The sequence below is a fragment of the Daphnia carinata genome, chromosome 6 (assembly GCF_022539665.2).
Source record: "Daphnia carinata strain CSIRO-1 chromosome 6, CSIRO_AGI_Dcar_HiC_V3, whole genome shotgun sequence".
Classification (NCBI taxonomy): domain Eukaryota; kingdom Metazoa; phylum Arthropoda; class Branchiopoda; order Diplostraca; family Daphniidae; genus Daphnia; species Daphnia carinata.
The window spans coordinates 9,746,397-9,764,136 of record NC_081336.1 but is presented as its reverse complement, the minus strand read 5'-3'; the positions used below and the strand labels follow the sequence as shown (position 1 = coordinate 9,764,136).

Sequence of the window (17,740 nt, the reverse complement as noted above, 5' to 3'; positions counted from 1 at the left end):
GCGCCAAATGATTCTCCATCAGCTGACCGTCTTGCCCTGGCCGATTTTCATTTTGCACTCCTCTAGTCGGTCATGCACTAAATGAAGCACTACATGAATAAGTTCCAGTCTACAGATTGTTTAACAGCAATGTATCCAGGTGGTCCGCTGCCTCAATTTACACTTGATACAACATCTGATTTGAACACTTCATTGTTCCAGCCGAATGGGGCTGAACCGCCTTACTCGCCACACAAACGTGAGTGGAGCCGACGTGTAACTCTGTGGACGTCTGTTAAAAATTGTGTTGGTGAGCACAATTTAGCGCTTTTTTTTACCCCCACCCTAGCTACTGGACAGCATTGCCAACTCATACTATAAACAAAATAAAAGTTATTCTTAAAAAATGGCAATCGAAATATGAAATGTTAGATTGAATTTCATATTGTGAATGGAATTTGAATTGAATTTTAAAATTTGAGATCAGATTATGCGGCTGATGACTTTTGAAGATAACAAACGTACTTACACATTTGATATAAACACTTAATAGTTGCAGCCAAATGTGGCTGAAAACAAAATGCAAACAGAAATTGAAACGAGTAGGAAGCGACACGTAGCACATCCCTCATGGATGTCAGTTAAATTGATAATGATGAAACTAATGAGCGCAATTTACCGCTTTCCCCCGCACCCCAGGCCCTCGACAACATTACCAACTCACTATGAATAATGTACAAAAATTACCCTGGAAAAGACGGTGATGGCAATATGAAATGTATCTTAATATCACTTTAGGAATAGAATTTGAGAATTCACTTTAGCTTTGTATTGACATCGACAGCCATTAAAGCGAATCAGATTCACAAATGCGCAGTTAACATGACCAGGTAATTGCTGCTTGCAATAATTCATCCAGAGGATGGCGGCCGATGTCGGTACCCTAAGGTTAATGTCGCCAAGGGTCTGGACCACAATCTGGCAGGAAGCCTACACCAAAAACCTAAATTTTATGAACAATTAGTAATTGCCTTAAGAAACAAACAGAAGCAGCAACTGTAACAAAGTCAGAAATAACAATAATCACTGTAATTCATATCCCAATGCTCTGATGTTTATATTTTTCATCCTTCGCATATTAAGTAAATGTAGTGTAGTGGAAACGACATACCTGAAGAGTGCCGCACGCTGAACGGATATTGCAGCCACGAAACAAAGATCCTGCCAATAGAAAAGAAATTTTAGTTCTACGCTCTGCACAAGTCTTCGATACAAACAACAAACTTCATCAGAGCTTACTGATTAATTAAAATCATTCAATCATAAACACGGACCAATAAGCAACTCATCACGGTAGTAACAAATGTCGTCAAAACCCAAACAGGTTAAAGACTGCTACATGGTGGCACATGCCACCCCACAGGGGAAGCAGTGTAACTATCAGTAGAATATCAATAAAAAGTGGAAAACCGTAATTACCAGAAAAGAATGGTTCCAGGAAGAGCTGCTAAGCATCAACAGCCCAACACAACGGAATAAGCGCCATCCTACAACATGATGCAGGACTGATGCACCAAAACAAGGATCTGAGTAAAGACATTAAATTATAGAATAATAAAGAGAAACGACGCCTAACTGTTCCATCAGTGAAATAAGGGATAATCATAAAAATGTCATACCCGAAAAATGTACCATCATTTGGAACAGATCAGCACCAAAAAGAAAAAAAAATAATACCTGAGGTGTGAAACCAAAAAGTGCGACGGAAGCATCAGACCGAGGTTGAAAACGAAAAACCGATATGAAATTGCCACAGGAAATTCTGAACATAAACAATATAGGGAATCATTAGTTGAGAAAAAATATAATTTAGCGAAAAAAGGCAATCGACGTCATTGAATACAACCAATCAACATTGTCCTTCAGCCTGGGGCGGTAATAGAAATAATCATTCGAACAACAAAACAAGAAGCCAGGGAGAATAATTACCAGGATGGCTACAACAACGATACGCGAACACCAAACCCTGCAACGGAACGCGGAATGCAATCCGAGTGCACTAGAAATCCCACCCTGTAAAAGAAAGCACCAGAACATTAACAGGATAATTAGAAAGACAGTGGAAAATTGTCGCCCCCGTTTACGGCACAACCTTAAGGCAGAAATAACCCCGGTTGCTTCCTACGTAGCAATGTAATTTATCCCTTTCAAGACTATGGCACCATTTTTCCCATTGAATATGGAGAAAGGCGTGGCGATTGGGAAAAAAGCAAATAAAACAAACATATTTACCTGAATAATATGGCGCCATGCACACACTGTTCGAAACGGAATCAACGAAAATGGACAAACAGCCAAACAGAACTCAGCTAAGCCTGCAAAAAAGAAAACAATGACACTGGTGCACATGCATGAAACATGCACTAAACACTGGTTAATAAAATTCCTAAAAGTAAGTTCAGTGAGGGCAAGAGATTTCATGCTTTTGCTGCAGAGCCGTCGCGTATAACGGATGCATCATAATAATAACCTATTATCCTAAAAAGAATGGCAAAATGATGTAGTGAAGATGTACAACTACCTCCATGCCAACATCCCAAGCAGCAACCACCAGATAGCACAATGCAGCCTCACACGAAAGAACGGCAACTTGAAAATAAAAAATCAATCAAAACCAAAGCATAGAACACCTCAAATCTTCATCCCCGAGTAACTTCAGAAATTTAAAGTTACCATTGTTAAACTCAAACTCAAGTCAACCCCTTTTTGTTTGAATCATAACTCGTTACTAGCCGATGCAATGCGCTCTGACGACGGAGAATTAAAATGAGGCGCCTGTCGCATACCCTGAATTCCTTCATCTTTTACCTCAGTAAAATTCAAATTTCCCGCTTTCTTGGCTGTATTGCACAGGCTGACTAACTTCACTTTCAAAAATACAAAATGTCTGAATGGCCGTTGAGTAATGGTATTGGTATACCGGTATTCAATATACCGGTTCAATAAGCCGCTTTTCTCATGAATAAAAAAAATATTTCGAATAATGAATAAAAACCCCCATTTTTCTTCGCCATCTTAAGGGGCAAACAAGAAACCGTTTTTCTTGATAGAGCTAACGGTGAGCGTTTAACAATTCCACTGATGAAATGGAAGGAAAAAGGTTGTTTACCGATACAGATTTAGCAAATTGACAAAGTGTGTCGTCACATGAACAGCACAGCAATTGAATATTACTAGTAATTAAATAATTTTTAAAAACCCTTCTATTTTATCACTGGCAATGTCTGACCATTTGATTTCAGCCAAATCATCTGTTTGTGTACAGTTGATTTCATGATTTTTTTAATGAGCAGACATCTACCGAGAAATATTGCAACTATTCCTAGCTTCAAAAATTTGGGGAAACAAAAAGCGAAAAATCAACCAAATGATGTCGTCAAGAAAGCGAAAGATTTACAAACGATTCTGCCAAGCAAGCTGATTGAGAAAACAGATTATGTTTCGCCACTTGTAACAAAAATACAGGCCACTTGCATTGTTAGTCAGTTTGAGCTATACAATGTCAACCATACCCCTCACTCTATGGCGCCATCGAAGCAGAAATGGCGCCAAAATGGCGAAAAGAGGCCAGAAAAAAAGGACAGGAAGGCAAGGCCGACCAAGGGCGAAAAAAGACGGAATCATTGCATTCTTACACTGCATGATTTTCAAGGATCTCTCGCAAATCAATAAAAGAAAAAAAAAAATAAACGGATGCAATTTGAAAAAAAATCACAGCCAAATAACTGGAAGATGGGAGGGGTCGAGATTTTAGCCCCTCTGAGATGCCATTGTGCGATGATACATGCAAAACGAAAGAAAAAGAAATATCTAGAAACTAACCTGGAATACGGGCAGAGACCTTCCTCCTTTATGGATTGCATTCAAACGCAGCACAGCCATCGATGAACCATCTGGTTTACTCTGGCATTAACTTAAAAATAATTTCAACTCAATAAGTAAAGCAAAGTTGATATACGTATGAAGTAAAATAGTTTACGCAAAAAAGGCCCAGCACTGGAAATTGAAAGTTTGTGTGCAACGTTGCCGTTCACAATAATACCTGGTAGTATCGATCTCTCGAATCGAAATCGAAGACTAGAAATTGTCGGATGAGCATAACAACATATCGATTATCGAGATTGGAGGTAGCCTACTGCATTTGTATCATTTCACGAAGAGAAACTGAATTGTCGTTTTACCGAGTCGCAATAATTATAAAATATAAGTATAATGATATAAGTACTCAAACAAAAATGTTTCGACTCTGCAATTCGAACTCTTACGACTGTCATTTTCCTTCGCAACGGCGAGGGGAAAAAAAAAAAAACGGGATAGGAAAAAAGCCAGGGTAAACAAGGCAGCCGCCATCATGAATTCTTGATCTCCGTTCCCTCAGTTTGGTTGCGCTTTTGTATTCATTGTCTCGAAAATTGGCAACTTCTCCAAATTGTGAAATAAAAATCAACTTGGTCTCCGTTTTTGATGGAAAAATTCATTGTTGCTCATTTTAGTTTTCTATCATTAAGATAGCCCACCCAGTTGAAGCTTTAAAAATGCCTCTGTTTCGTGTATGGTTGGAAATCATTGTCTAAAAGATTGGGGACCAAAAGGCGTCAACACACGTCAAGATAAGTGGATTTGTTAACAGAAAATTTTCGACTGATAAGATGAACATTTTGTTATTGCTTCCACTTGGCTGCCACATATATAGCACTGACGTTAGCAGGTTGAAAACTGATTGGCTGGTAGACACTTTTATCGATTTCTTTTTGTAATATAGTTAAAATTTGTAGAAAAGATCCGCGATGTAAAAAACAGTGTGATAAAATGATTAACTGGTTAATTAATAAATACATCCACAACCCAAAATGGAAATATCTCATATCCTAAAATCACCAAAAATTGCAGCGGCATAAAACAATAAAAATAAGGAAAGGGTGATAGAGACTCTAATTTAATATTAAAGAGACAATAATAGCGAAAGGAATGCCATGCTTATTCAGGATCGAAAAGTTTATCATTATTTTTTGTTGTTCTCGAATCGTTGTGCAAGAAACGCTTTCACTACTGATAAATCTGGCCAGTAGATTACACAGTATTGTGCGCTTCAAGATAAACGTTATCAAGTAAAGGCGTTGGTCCTTCGCGGTAGGTCTAAAAGGAAGCCATTGCAACAACAGCATTCGAAAACTGTACATTGCGGAACTATTGAGTTATCCTGTATTTAGTGAGTATCGAAAATATGGAGGATGGTAGAAAAAGAAAATATGAGGATGATCCAGGTCAAGTGTTTGAGGTTCGCCATGTTGAAACGAAAAGAGTTCGTGTACATCGTATGCTCAGCAGCAAAGAAAAAAGAGCTTTGCTAAAGTTAGATCATCCAAACATCGCCAAGCTTCTTCACTGTAAAAGTGGCGATGACTATACGTAAGATAATTCTTATTGTTTTGAATAACAATACGATATCAACAATGATTTGATTTTGTTTTCGTCACCGTGTTACCAGGTACTATGAAATGAGCCGGCATTTGGCCACTTTAGATCAACTGTTCTTGAAGTCGGATGATGGCAGAAAATACAAGGGACGTATGCCCCATCACATCGATGGTTTGCTACAATTAGCTTCTGGTCTCGAATACATCCATTCAAATAATATAGTTCATGGAGACATCAAACCCGAAAATGTCCTGATTGTGGCGGGACCTGTTGGCCAAGATGAGATAATCCTCAAATGGACAAATTTTGGACTGATCAGAAGTGTCAGTGAAGCAAGGCAAAATAGTCTTATCAGAAGAAATAAGGCATGGTTAGCCCCCGAGTTGCTTCAGTTGACAAGACATATGGAAAACGTAGAGGAAACAAGTTATCAAGAAAGCGTCAAAAGCGACGTTTTTGCACTGGCACTTCTTTTCGGTAGTCTACTCTTAAACGGCGAACATCTCTACGGTTCCACCGAAAATGAAATTGCCGACAACATCGTTAAAGGGAATCCCATCAACATGCAAAGTAATACCTGATATACTTTAATGGTATTGTCTTCTGATGAAAAGATTTGATTGTTTTACCTAGAAATGGATGGAAAATTACGCGACTGTTACGAGAAGGACCTATTGGCACGTATGTTGAAAACCAACCCTGATGAAAGAATGACATCGCAAGAAGTTGTCGTTCAATTGCACTCGATCAAGGATAAGGTATAATGAATTCAAGGCAAGTCGAGGAATCACATTATGCACATGTCAAATTATTTGATTTAGCTGACTGGAAAAGAAAAAGAATTGCTTGAATTGTGTGGGCGTGATTCGCGATTGGATCTCACGGGAAAAATAAAAGAATTAATTCAGTTCGGAATTAACGTGAACGCAAAGGACAAAGACGGAACGAATGCGCTCCACCTTTTGTGTCGGTATTATTCAAACCCAAAATTAACCGACGCAATTCAACTCTTAATCGGAAACGGAATCGACGTGAATGCAAGGGACAATGATGGAATGAACGCCATTCATTATCTGTGTCAATACCGTTCAAGCCAAAACTTAATCGGCTCAATTCAAATCTTGATTCAATCCAGAATCGATGCAAAGGCAGTAACCAACGATGGATCGAATGCGCTCCATTATTTATGTCGAGACAATTCAACCCCAAATTTAGTCGACGCAGTTGGTATTTTGACTAAATTCGGACTGGATGTGATGATGCCGGACAACGCTGGATGGAGTGCGTTTTATTATTCGCGTAACAAAGTTAACGAAGAGATGAAAATTTGGTTCGACCGCCAAAAACCAATAGGGGAAGGTGGCTTTGGTGTAGTATACAAAGGGAAGTTCGGAGGTCGTGAAGTCGCAGTAAAAAGAGTTGAAATGCGTCATGTGGACAAAAGAGAAGAAGACGCAATGCTAAAATTGGATCATCCGAACATCGTCAAACTTCTTCATTATGAAACGGACAACGACTTTATGTAAGACATTTTTTTTCTGGTTTAAAATAACAATATGATTCCAAAATTGATTTGTTTTTTTCGTTCTCACGTTAAAGGTACTACGCATTGGAATTATGTGTCGCTTCTTTAGATCAACTTTTTCTGAAGTCGGATAACCCCAAAAAATACAACGAACGTATGCCACCTCCTATCGAAATATTCCGGCAATTAGTTACAGGCTTGGCATACATCCATTCCATGAACTTAATTCATCGAGACATTAAACCGGAAAATATCCTCATTATGCGAAAGCCTGGAAAAATTGAAGAGATAATAATGAAATGGTCTGATTTTGGACTGGCCAAATCCGTAAACGAAAAGGGACTTCACTCGTGGTCTGGCGTGAAGGGAACGAGAAAATGGTACGCACCCGAAGTGCTGAAAAAACTCATTAACGAAGAAAAGGCGAAAAACAAAGAGTTTTGGGGCACCGTTAAGAGCGATGTGTTTGTCCTTGGCCTCGTCTTTGGTTATATTTTCTTGGAGGGAGAGCATCTATTCGGCTCAAGTGAAACCGAAATTCACTTAAATATAACTAGAAACGATCCGGTGAATATGAAGGGTAATCCCAATTAATTCCATATTATTTTACTCTTCTATTTATGAACACTTGGTGGCTTAATTCTAGAAATTGATGGCGAATTGAGCAAATATTATGAGGATGACTTACTTAACAAAATGTTGGAAAACGATTCGGTAAAAAGAATTAGTTCGAAAGAAGTCGTCAAACAACTGGAATCCATCACGAAAAAGGTAATATTATTTTTTTGTAAGTGGGGAAGTAGCAACGTAAACAATCGTAAATTTCTCCAATTTAGCTGGTTGAAAAAGAGGAAGAATTTCGACAACTTTGTGCGCGTGACCCTTCGCGTGATCTACTTGGAAGAATCAACGTCTTTATTCATCTTGGAATTGATGTGCATGCGAAGGACAATGATGGAATGAATGCGCTTCATCATTTGTGTTCGTCAAATTCAAGCGCAAATTTAATTGATGCCATTCAACTCTTAAACCAACTGGGAATTGATGTGAACGCAAAGCAAAGATTCTCAGGACGGAATGCGCTCCATAATTTGTGTAGATCAAATTCAAGCCCAAATTTAATTGATGCCATTCAACTCTTAAACCAACTGGGAATTGATGTGAATGCAAAGGACGATTGGGAAAGGAATGCGCTCCATTATTTGTGTTGGTCAAATTCAAGCCCAAATTTAATTGACGTCATTCGACTCTTAATCCAACTAGGAATTGATGTGAATGCAAAGGACAAAGAAGGGCGGAATGTGCTCCATTATTTGTGTAGAGATAATTCAAATCCAAATTTAATTGACGCCATTCAATTCTTAATCCAATTGGGAATTGATGTGAATTCAATGGAAATTTGGGGAATGAATGCGCTCCATTTTTTGCGTAATACAAATTCAAGCGCCAATTTAATTGACGCCATTCAACTCTTCATCAAACTGGGAATTGATGTGAATGCAAAGAACAAAGACGGATGGAATGCGCTCCATCGTTTGTGTTTGTATTTTTCAAATCCAAATTCAATTGACGCCATTCAATTCTTAATCCAACTGGGAATTGATGTGAATTCAAAGGACAAATGGGGACAGAATGCGCTCCATTTTTTGTGTTATTCAAAGTCAAGCGCCAATTTAATTGACGCCATTCAACGCTTAATCCAACTGGGAATTGATGTGAATGCAAAGGGCATATGGGGACAGAATGCGCTCCATTATTTGTGTAGATGTAATTCAAGCCCAAATTTAAATGACACCATTCAACTCTTAATCCAACTGGGAATTCATGTGAAAGCAAAGGACGATGATGGAAGGAATGCGCTTCATTATTTGTGTGCAAACAATTCAAGCCCTAATTTACGTGACACCATTCAACTCTTAATCCCACTGGGAATTGATGTGAATGCAAAGGACAATGATGGAATGAATGCGCTCCTTTGTTTGTGTTCATCAAACACAAGCCCAAATTTAATTGACGCCATTCAACTCTTAACCCAACTGGGAATTGATGTGAATGCAAAGGACAAATGGGGAAAGAATGCTCGAACTTATGTACGCAATAACCAATGGATTAGGAACAAGGACGAAATCCTAAAACTGCTCGACGCAGCACTTTTTGTTTGAATCACAACTCGTCTCTAGGCGATACAATGCACTTTAACGACGGAAAAGTAAAATATGGCGTCTGCCGCATACTCTGAATTCTTATGCTATTTACCCCTTGAAAACTCAAATTTCCCGATTTCTTGGGTGTATTGCACAGGCCGACGGACTTTCAAAAATAAAAATAATGACTACATCGCCATAGAGTCTTATCAATTTATGACTCCTTTAGCCATGTTGATTGCGACTCATTCGGCAATTTATAAATTCGATGTGGGCAAACGACTTTTAAATAAAAGAAAGTATTAAAGGATAAGTCAAGTGATTCAATATCGGTTCAAAGAGCCTCTTTTCTCATTGGATAAGTATCTCATTTCATTTCAACCTTCTAGCAATCTCTAAACGAACTGATACAGGAAAACAATCAGAACAGAACACAAAACAATGAAAAAATAATAATAAAGAAAAAATAATATCTCGAATGATAAATAAAAAATCCCAATTTTCTTCATTTAAAAGGCCAATAAGAAACCGCTTTACCCTGGAAGAGCTAACTGCGAGCGTTTAACAATTCCACTAGTCAAATGAAAGAAATTTTCACGTGAAAACAGTACGACCGTCAAACTTGACAATCTCGCGAACAATCAAATCTTTTCTTGCCAGCTGCGTTGCAATTTAGCAAACCATTCAAAAAAGAAAAAAAAACAAAAACAAAAAAAAAGTAAAAGCAAGTAAAAACAAAAAAAACATTGACAAAGGCTGTATACACCGATACAGGTTTAGCAAATTGAAAAAGTGTGTAGTTCACATCAACAACACAGCCATTTAATAATACAATTATTTTATTTATTATTATTTATTATACTATCCTATCCATTTGTTTTCAACCAAATCCTCTGCTTGTATACAGTTGATTTTACGATTTTTTTAAACGAGCAGACATCTACCGAGCAAATGCCACTTTTCCTAGTGTGACTTTCTAAAGTTTGGGAAAACAAAATGCGAAAAATCAATCAAATGAAGCTGGCAAGAAAGAGTGATTGTTCTTCAAACGATTCTGCCAAGCCATATGTTTCCCCATTGCTAACCAAAACACAGGCCACTTGAATTGTTCGTCAGTTCGAGCAATACAATGTCAACGATATCCCTCACTCTATGGCGCCATCGAAGCAGAAATGGCGCCAAAACGGCGAAATGTGGCCAGAAAAAAAAGGACTGGAAGGCAAGGCCGACCATTAACAGGCGAAAAAAAGGCAGAAACCGTGCATTCTTACACTGCATCATTTTCAAGGATCTCTCGCAAATCAATAAAAGGGAAAAAAGGGTTACAATTTGAAAAGAAAAATCACAGCCAAACAACTGAGAGGGCGAGTCGAGATTTTAGGCCCTTTCTGAGATGTCATTGTTCGTTGATACATGCCTTGAAAGGAAATAAAAAATATGTAAAAACTAACCTGGAAAAAGAGCAGAGAACTTCCTCCGTTGTGAATTGCATTCAAACGCAGCACAGCCATCGATGAACTATCTGCTTTACATTGGACAATTGGGTAGTGGTTGCTGCATTCCCGTCGAGGGCACCAATTGTCAATCAGCTGACCGACTTGCCATCGCCGTTTTTCTTCTTTCTCTCTAGTTAGTCCTGCACTAAATGATAAAATAATGATAAATACTGGCTTTACCACTCATGAAGTTTATATCACGAACTCGTACACAATCGGTAACTCCATCACATCGATGATTGATCACATATATAAACACCTTACACATAATTTTCAAATTGTTACTTCTGACTGATAAATGAAACCATTAAAAAAATGTACTAACCTATAAATCAGAGTCATGACCAAACGATCCACGTCTTTAAGATAGACACAGCGAGATTCAATACGTTTAAAACTTGTAGTCAGACGGCTTTATATACTTAAATTTTTGTTACCCCTTCTCCTTTTTTCACACAAACTAGACGTTGCCTAATTGCTTAAAACTTTACAAAAGAAAACGGAAAAATTAATTTTAAAAGACTTCTTTTAAACATTTTAATAAAGCTCTTTGAAGACCTTTTATTTTTGCAAGAAAATAGAGAATAGATACGTACCATTTCTTTAAGTATTTACGCATCCATGATTCTGATGGCTTGGGTGTCAAACGTTTCATTGGCTGTAATCCTGTTGTCGTAAAGCACTTGACCATGAGGTGTCACTCCCGTCTGCTATTCATGCTTCATCAGGTTTGGGGGGGGGGGGCCAAAACGCGTCAACACACGTCAAGATAATGGATGAATTGGCTAAAAGAAAATTCCCGGCTGATAAGTTAAAAAATCGCGTTATTGCTCCTAGTTAGCTGCTACAGATAAAGCACTGACGTCAACAAGTTGAAAACTGATTGACACTGTTAGCAATCTTTTTGTAATATAGTCAAAATGTGTAGAAAAGATCCACAACGTAGAAAACAATGTGATGAAATGATTAACCGGTTAATTCAGTTCATTTTGTCGAAACGCGATTAACGGAAACAGTTAAATGTTTTATCGTGAATTTAAATTAGAGGAACGTCTCCTGTTAACAGGAGCAGCAAAAGCAAAACAAAAATACATACCAAGCAAACAAAGGCGAAAAGGGGGTTGGGGGAAGCACTTGGTCATCGATACGGGTAGTGGCCTATTTTCGGTGATGACACCAGGAAGATAAACACATTGTTATCATGGTAATACAAAGATGATGAATACATCCACAACCAACAATGGCAATATTTCAGATCCAAAAACCACCACAAATTATAGCCGCATAAAACAATAAAAATAAGGAAAGGGTGATCGAGAATTTAATATTATAGAGACAATCATAGCGAAAGGAATGCCATGCTTATTCAGGATCGAAAAGTTCATCATTAATTTTTGTTGTTCTCGAATCGTTGTGTAAGAGACGCGTTTCACTACCGATAAACCTGGTCAGTAGATTACACAGTATTGTCAGGTTCAAGATAAACGTTATCAAGTAAAGGCGTTGGTCATTTGCTTAGGTCTGAACGGAAGCCATCGCAACAAAGTCATTTGAAAAACTGTAACATTGCGGAACTATTCAGTATTTGGCGAGCATCGGAAATATGGTGGATGGTTCAGGTCAAGCGTTTGGCGGAAAGTTCAGAGTTGGCGATGTTCAAACGAAAAAATTTCGAGTGCATCATAGGCACCAAAGTAAAGAAGAAAGAGCTTTGCTAGAGTTAAATCATCCAAACATCGTCAAACTTCATGAGCGTGAAAGTGACTATGTCTATTTGTAGGGCATTTCTTATTTTTTAGAATTTAGAACAGTACGATATCAACAAGGATTTGATTTTGTTTTCGTTAAAATGTTACCAGGTACTATGCATTGGGCCCGTGTTTGGACACTTTAGATCAGCTGTTCTTGAAGTCGGATGATGCCAGAAAATACAAGGGACGTATGCCCCATCATATCGATGGTTTGCTTCAATTAGCTTCTGGTCTCGAATACCTCCATTCAAATAATTTAGTTCATGGAGACATCAAACCAGAAAATGTCCTGATTGCGGAGGAACCTGCTGGCCAAGATGAGATAACTCTCAAATGGACAAATTTTGGACTGATCAGAAGTGTCAGTGAAGCAAAGCAAACCAGTCCTATCAGAAGCAATAAGGCATGGTTAGCCCCCGAGTGGCTTCGATTGAAAAAAAAAAAGAAGAAAAGCCCTACAGGAAATGTAGATGAAACCAGTTATCCAGTAAGCATCGAGAGCGACGTGTTTGTAATGGGACTTGTTTTCGGTAATTTACTCTTGAATGGCGAACATCTCTACGGTTCCATCGAAAATAAAATTGCCGAAAACATAGTTAAAGGAGATCCCATTAACATGCAAAGTAATACCTGATATACTATAATGATATTATTTTCTGATAAAAAGATTGATTGCTATACCTAGAAATGGATGGCAAATTGCGCGACTGTTACGAGAATGACCTGTTCGAAAAAATGTTGAGAAACGATCCCAATGAAAGAATAACATCGGAAAAAGTTCTCATTCAATTGCAGTCGATCAAGGATAAGGTATAATGAATTTAAAGCAAGTCGAGCATTCGTATGCAAATGTCAATTTATCAATTAGCTCACTGGAAAAGAAAAAGAATTGCTTGAACTGTGTGGGCGTGATTCGCGAGAGGATCTCACGGGAAAAATAGAAGAATTAATTCAGTTCGGAATTAACGTGAACGCAAAGGACAAAGACGAAACGAATGTGCTCCATCTTTTGTGTCGTAACTATTCAAACCCAAAATTTACCGACGCAATTCAACTCGTAATCAAAAGCGGTGTCGACGTGAATGCAAGGGACAACTATGGAATGAATGCCATTCATTATTTGTGTCGATACCATTCAAGCCAAACCTTAATTAACGGAATTGAAGTCTTGAATCAATCCGGAATCGACGCAAAGGCAATAACCGACGATGGATCGAATGCGCTCCATTATCTATGTCGATACAATTCAACCCCAAATTTAGTCGACGCAGTTGGTATTTTGACTAAATTCGGAGTGGATATGATGCTGCCGGACAACGCTGGATGGAATGCGTTTTATTATTCGCAAAATAAATTTAACAAAGAGATGAAAATTTGGTTCGACCGCCAACAACCAATAGGGGAAGGTGGCTTTGGTATGGTAAACAAAGGGAAGTTCGGAGGTCGTGAAGTTGCAGTCAAAAGAGTTGAAATGCGTCATGTGGACAAAAGAGAAGAAGACGCAATGCTAAAATTGGATCATCCGAACATCGTCAAACTTCTTCATTATGAAACGGACAACGACTTTATGCAAGACATTTTTTTTATGACTTTAAATAACAAAATGATTCCAAAATTGATTTGTTTTTTTCGTTCTCGCGTTAAAGGTACTACGCATTGGAATTATGTGTCGCTTCTTTAGATCAACTTTTTCTGAAGGAGGATAATCCCAAAAAATACAACGAACGTATACTACCTCCTATCGAAATATTCCGTCAATTAGCCACAGGCCTGGAATACATCCATTCAAAGAATTTAATACATCGGGACATTAAACCGGAAAACATCCTCATTATGCGAAAGCCTGGAAAATATGAAAATATAATAATGAAATGGTCTGATTTTGGACTGGCCAAATCCGTAAACGAAAAGGGACTTCACTCGTGGACTGGAGTGAGAGGAACGAGAACTTGGTACGCACCCGAAGTGCTGGAAAAACTCAACAACGATCAAAACGTGAAAAATAATAAGTTTTGGGGCACCGTCAAGAGCGATGTGTTCGTTCTCGGCATTGTCTACGGTTATATTTTTTTGGAGGGAGAACATTTATTCGGCTCAAGTGAAACTGAAATTCACAAGAACATCATTGAAAATAATCCAGTGAATATGACGAGTAATGCCAATTTTTAACTTCAATTCTATTTTACTCTTCTATTTATAAACAATCGGGTGCTAAATTTCAGAAATTGATGGCGAACTGCGCAAATATTATGAGAATGACTTACTAACGAAAATGTTGGAATATGATACGGAAAAAAGAATGAATTCGACAGAAGTCGTCAATCAACTGGCATCCATTAAGAATAAAGTAATATTTTTTGTAAGTGAGGAATTAACAACGTAAACAATTGTGAATTTCACCAATTTAGTTGACTGAAAAAGAAACAGAATTTCGACAACTTTTTGCTGGTTACACTTCGGCTGATCTAGTTGGAAGAATCAACGACTTAATTCACCTTGGAATCGATGTGAATGCAAAGGGCAAATATGGTGAGAATATGCTCCATTATTTGTGTGAACTCAATTCAAGCCCAAATTTAATTGACGCCATTCAACTCTTAATCCAACTGGGAATCGATGTGAATGCAAAGGACAAATGGGGAAGCAATGCGCTCCATTTTTTGTGTTGGTTTAATTCAAGCCCAAATTTAATTGACGCCATTCAACTCTTAATCCAACTGGGAATTGATGTGAATGCAAAGAGCGAATGGGGAAGCAATGCGCTCCATTTTTTGTGTATATCAAATTTAAGCCGAAATTTAATTGACGCCATTCAACTCTTAATCCAACTGGAAATCGATGTGAATGCAAAGGACAAATGGGGAAGGAATGCGCTCCATTATTTGTGTTGGTTAAATTCAAGCCCAAATTTAATTGACGCCATTCAACTCTTAATCCAACTGGGAATTGATGTGAATGGAAAGGACGATAATGGATAGAATGCGCTCCATTACTTGTGTGAATCAAATTCAAGCCCAAATTTAATTGACGCCATTCAACTCTTAATCCAACTGGGAATCGATGTGAATGCAAAGGACAAATGGGGAAAGAATGCGCTCCATTATTTGTGTGAACTCAATTCAAGCCCAAATTTAATCAACGCCATTCAACTCTTAATCCAACTGGGAATTGATGTGAATGCAAAGGATTTTGATGGAAGGAATGCGCTCCATTATTTGTGTGGATCAAATTCAAACCCTAATTTAATTGACGCCATTCCACTTTTAATCCAACTGGGAATTGATGTGAATGCAAAGGACAATGATGGAAGGAATGCTCAAAGTTATTTACGCGATAATGATAAGATTAGCAACAAGGACGAAATCCTAAAACTGCTCGACGAAGCACTTCATGTTTGTATCATGACTCATCATGACTCTTGGCGATGCAATGCACTTTAACGGAAAATAAAATATGGCAACTGTTGTATACTCGGAATAATTTTGCCATTTACTCCTTGAAAACTCAAAAATCCCGCTTTCTTGGGTGTATTGCTCAGGCCGACGGACTTTCAAAAATAAAAATAAAGACTACATCGTCATAGAGTCTTATCAATTTATGACTCCTTTAGCCATGTTGATTGCGACTCATTCGACAATTTATAAATTCTATGTGCGCAAACGACATTAAAATAAAAGAAAGTATCAAAGCAAAAAACAAGTGATTCAATATCGGTTCAACAAGCCTCTTCTCTCATTGGATAAGTAGTTCATTTCATTTCAAGCTTCTAGCAAACTGTAATGGAGCTCATTCAGGAAAACAATCAGAGCAATAAAGAACCTTAATAAACAATAAAAAAATTATATCTCGAATGGTGAATAAAAACCCCCAATTTTCTTCGTCATCTTAAAGGCAAATGAGAAACCGCTTTTGCCGGTAGAGCTAACTGCGATCGTTTAACAATTCCGCTAGTCAAATGAAAGAAATTTTCACGTGAAAACAGTACGACCGTCAAACTTGACAATCAAATCTTTTCTTGCCAGCTGCGTTGCAATTTAGCAAACCATTAAAAAAAGAAAAAAAAAAGTAAAAGCAAGTAAAAACAAAAAAGCATTGACAAAGGCTGTATACACCGATAAAGATTTAGCAAATTGAAAAAGTGTGTAGTTCACATCAACACCACAGCCATTTAATAATACAATTACTTAAATAAGTTTTTAAAACCCTCCTACTATATGCTATACTATTCTATCCATTTGTTTTTAGCCAAATCATCTGCTTGTATACAATTGATTTTACGATTTTTTAAACGAGTAGACATCTACCGAGCAAATGCCACTTTTCCTTGTGTGACCTTCAAAAGTTTGGGAACAAAATGCGAAAAATCAATCAAATCAAGTCGGCAAGAAAGAGTGATTGTTTTTCAAACGATTCTGCCAAGCCACCTGTTTCCCCATTTCTGGCAAACGCAGGCCCCTTGCATTGTTCTTCAGTTCGAACAATGCAATGTCAAACCTCACTCTATGGCGACATCGAAGCAGAAATGGAGCCCAAAATGGCGAAACATGGCAAAAAAAAAAGGACTGGAAGACAAGGCCGACCATGAATAGGCAAAAAAAAAGACGTAATCAGTGCATTCTTACACTGCATCATTTTCAAGGATCTCTCGAAAATCAATAAAAGGAAAACAAAAAAATAAGCGGTTACAACTTGAAAAAAAATCACAGCCAAATAACTGGGAGAGGAGAGGGGTCTAGATTTTAGGCCCTTCAGAGATGTCATTGTACGATGACACATGCAAAACAAAATAAAAAAAACTAGCTAAAAACTAACCTGGAAATGGAGCAGAGAACTTCCTCCGTTGTGAATTGCATTCAAACGCAGCACAGCCATCGATGAACTATCTGCTTTACACTGGGCGATTGGGTCGTGGTTGCTGCATTCCCGTCGAGGGCGCCAATAGTCTCTCAATCAGCTGACCGACTTGCCATCGCCGTTTTTCTTTACGCTTGATACATCATCTAATTTGAAAACTTAATTTTTTGTCAGTTGATTGTCCCTGAAAACTTTTGTCTTCAACACTGAAACCCTTACAATACGGAAACAGAAAATGAGGCGAGTAGAAAGTGACAGGTAACACATCCTTTGTGGCTGTCAGTTAAAATGGCAATGGTGAAACTGATCAGTTGGTGAGCGCAATTTGGCGCTTTATTTACCCTCCCCACTCCAGTTCCTCGACAGCATTGCCAACTCACGCTAGAAACAAAATAAAATAATTAATCGCGAAAAAATGCCAATGGAATTATGAAATGTTGAACTGAATTTCATACTGTGAATTGAATTTAAGAATTTCGAATGATTCAGAAATCAGTTTCTGATGCTGATGAT

The 17,740-nt window shown here is 37.9% G+C and overlaps 3 protein-coding genes and 1 long non-coding RNA gene across 4 annotated transcripts; 3 read left to right on the top strand and 1 right to left on the bottom strand.

The window, feature by feature from the left end:
- Positions 1–850: 850 nt before the first annotated feature.
- LOC130694174 (uncharacterized) lies at positions 851–1,795 on the bottom strand. The gene is made up of 4 exons (XR_009001951.2): positions 1,717–1,795; positions 1,459–1,565; positions 1,151–1,200; positions 851–982 (listed from the first exon to the last, which is right to left on the bottom strand). It is a non-coding gene; the product is annotated as an uncharacterized LOC130694174 (long non-coding RNA).
- Positions 1,796–5,533: 3,738 nt separating this feature from the next.
- Positions 5,534–7,576, top strand: LOC130694037 (triple functional domain protein-like). Its single transcript, XM_057517176.2, has 4 exons — positions 5,534–6,027; positions 6,091–6,215; positions 6,279–6,979; positions 7,057–7,576. Exons 1-4 carry the CDS (start codon positions 5,538–5,540, stop codon positions 7,574–7,576), a joined length of 1,836 nt encoding a protein of 611 aa, XP_057373159.2. The 5' UTR covers positions 5,534–5,537.
- Positions 7,577–7,633: 57 nt separating this feature from the next.
- Positions 7,634–9,282, top strand: LOC132088087 (putative ankyrin repeat protein RF_0381). The gene is made up of 3 exons (XM_059495787.1): positions 7,634–7,753; positions 7,819–8,525; positions 8,748–9,282. Exons 1-3 carry the CDS (start codon positions 7,679–7,681, stop codon positions 9,142–9,144), a joined length of 1,179 nt encoding a protein of 392 aa, XP_059351770.1. The 5' UTR covers positions 7,634–7,678; the 3' UTR covers positions 9,145–9,282.
- Positions 9,283–12,169: 2,887 nt separating this feature from the next.
- LOC130694042 (death-associated protein kinase 1-like) lies at positions 12,170–16,233 on the top strand. Its single transcript, XM_059495786.1, has 6 exons — positions 12,170–12,398; positions 12,482–12,996; positions 13,059–13,183; positions 13,242–14,525; positions 14,596–14,720; positions 14,782–16,233. Exons 1-4 carry the CDS (start codon positions 12,226–12,228, stop codon positions 14,052–14,054), a joined length of 1,626 nt encoding a protein of 541 aa, XP_059351769.1. The 5' UTR covers positions 12,170–12,225; the 3' UTR covers positions 14,055–14,525; positions 14,596–14,720; positions 14,782–16,233.
- The last annotated feature ends 1,507 nt before the right edge of the window (positions 16,234–17,740 follow it).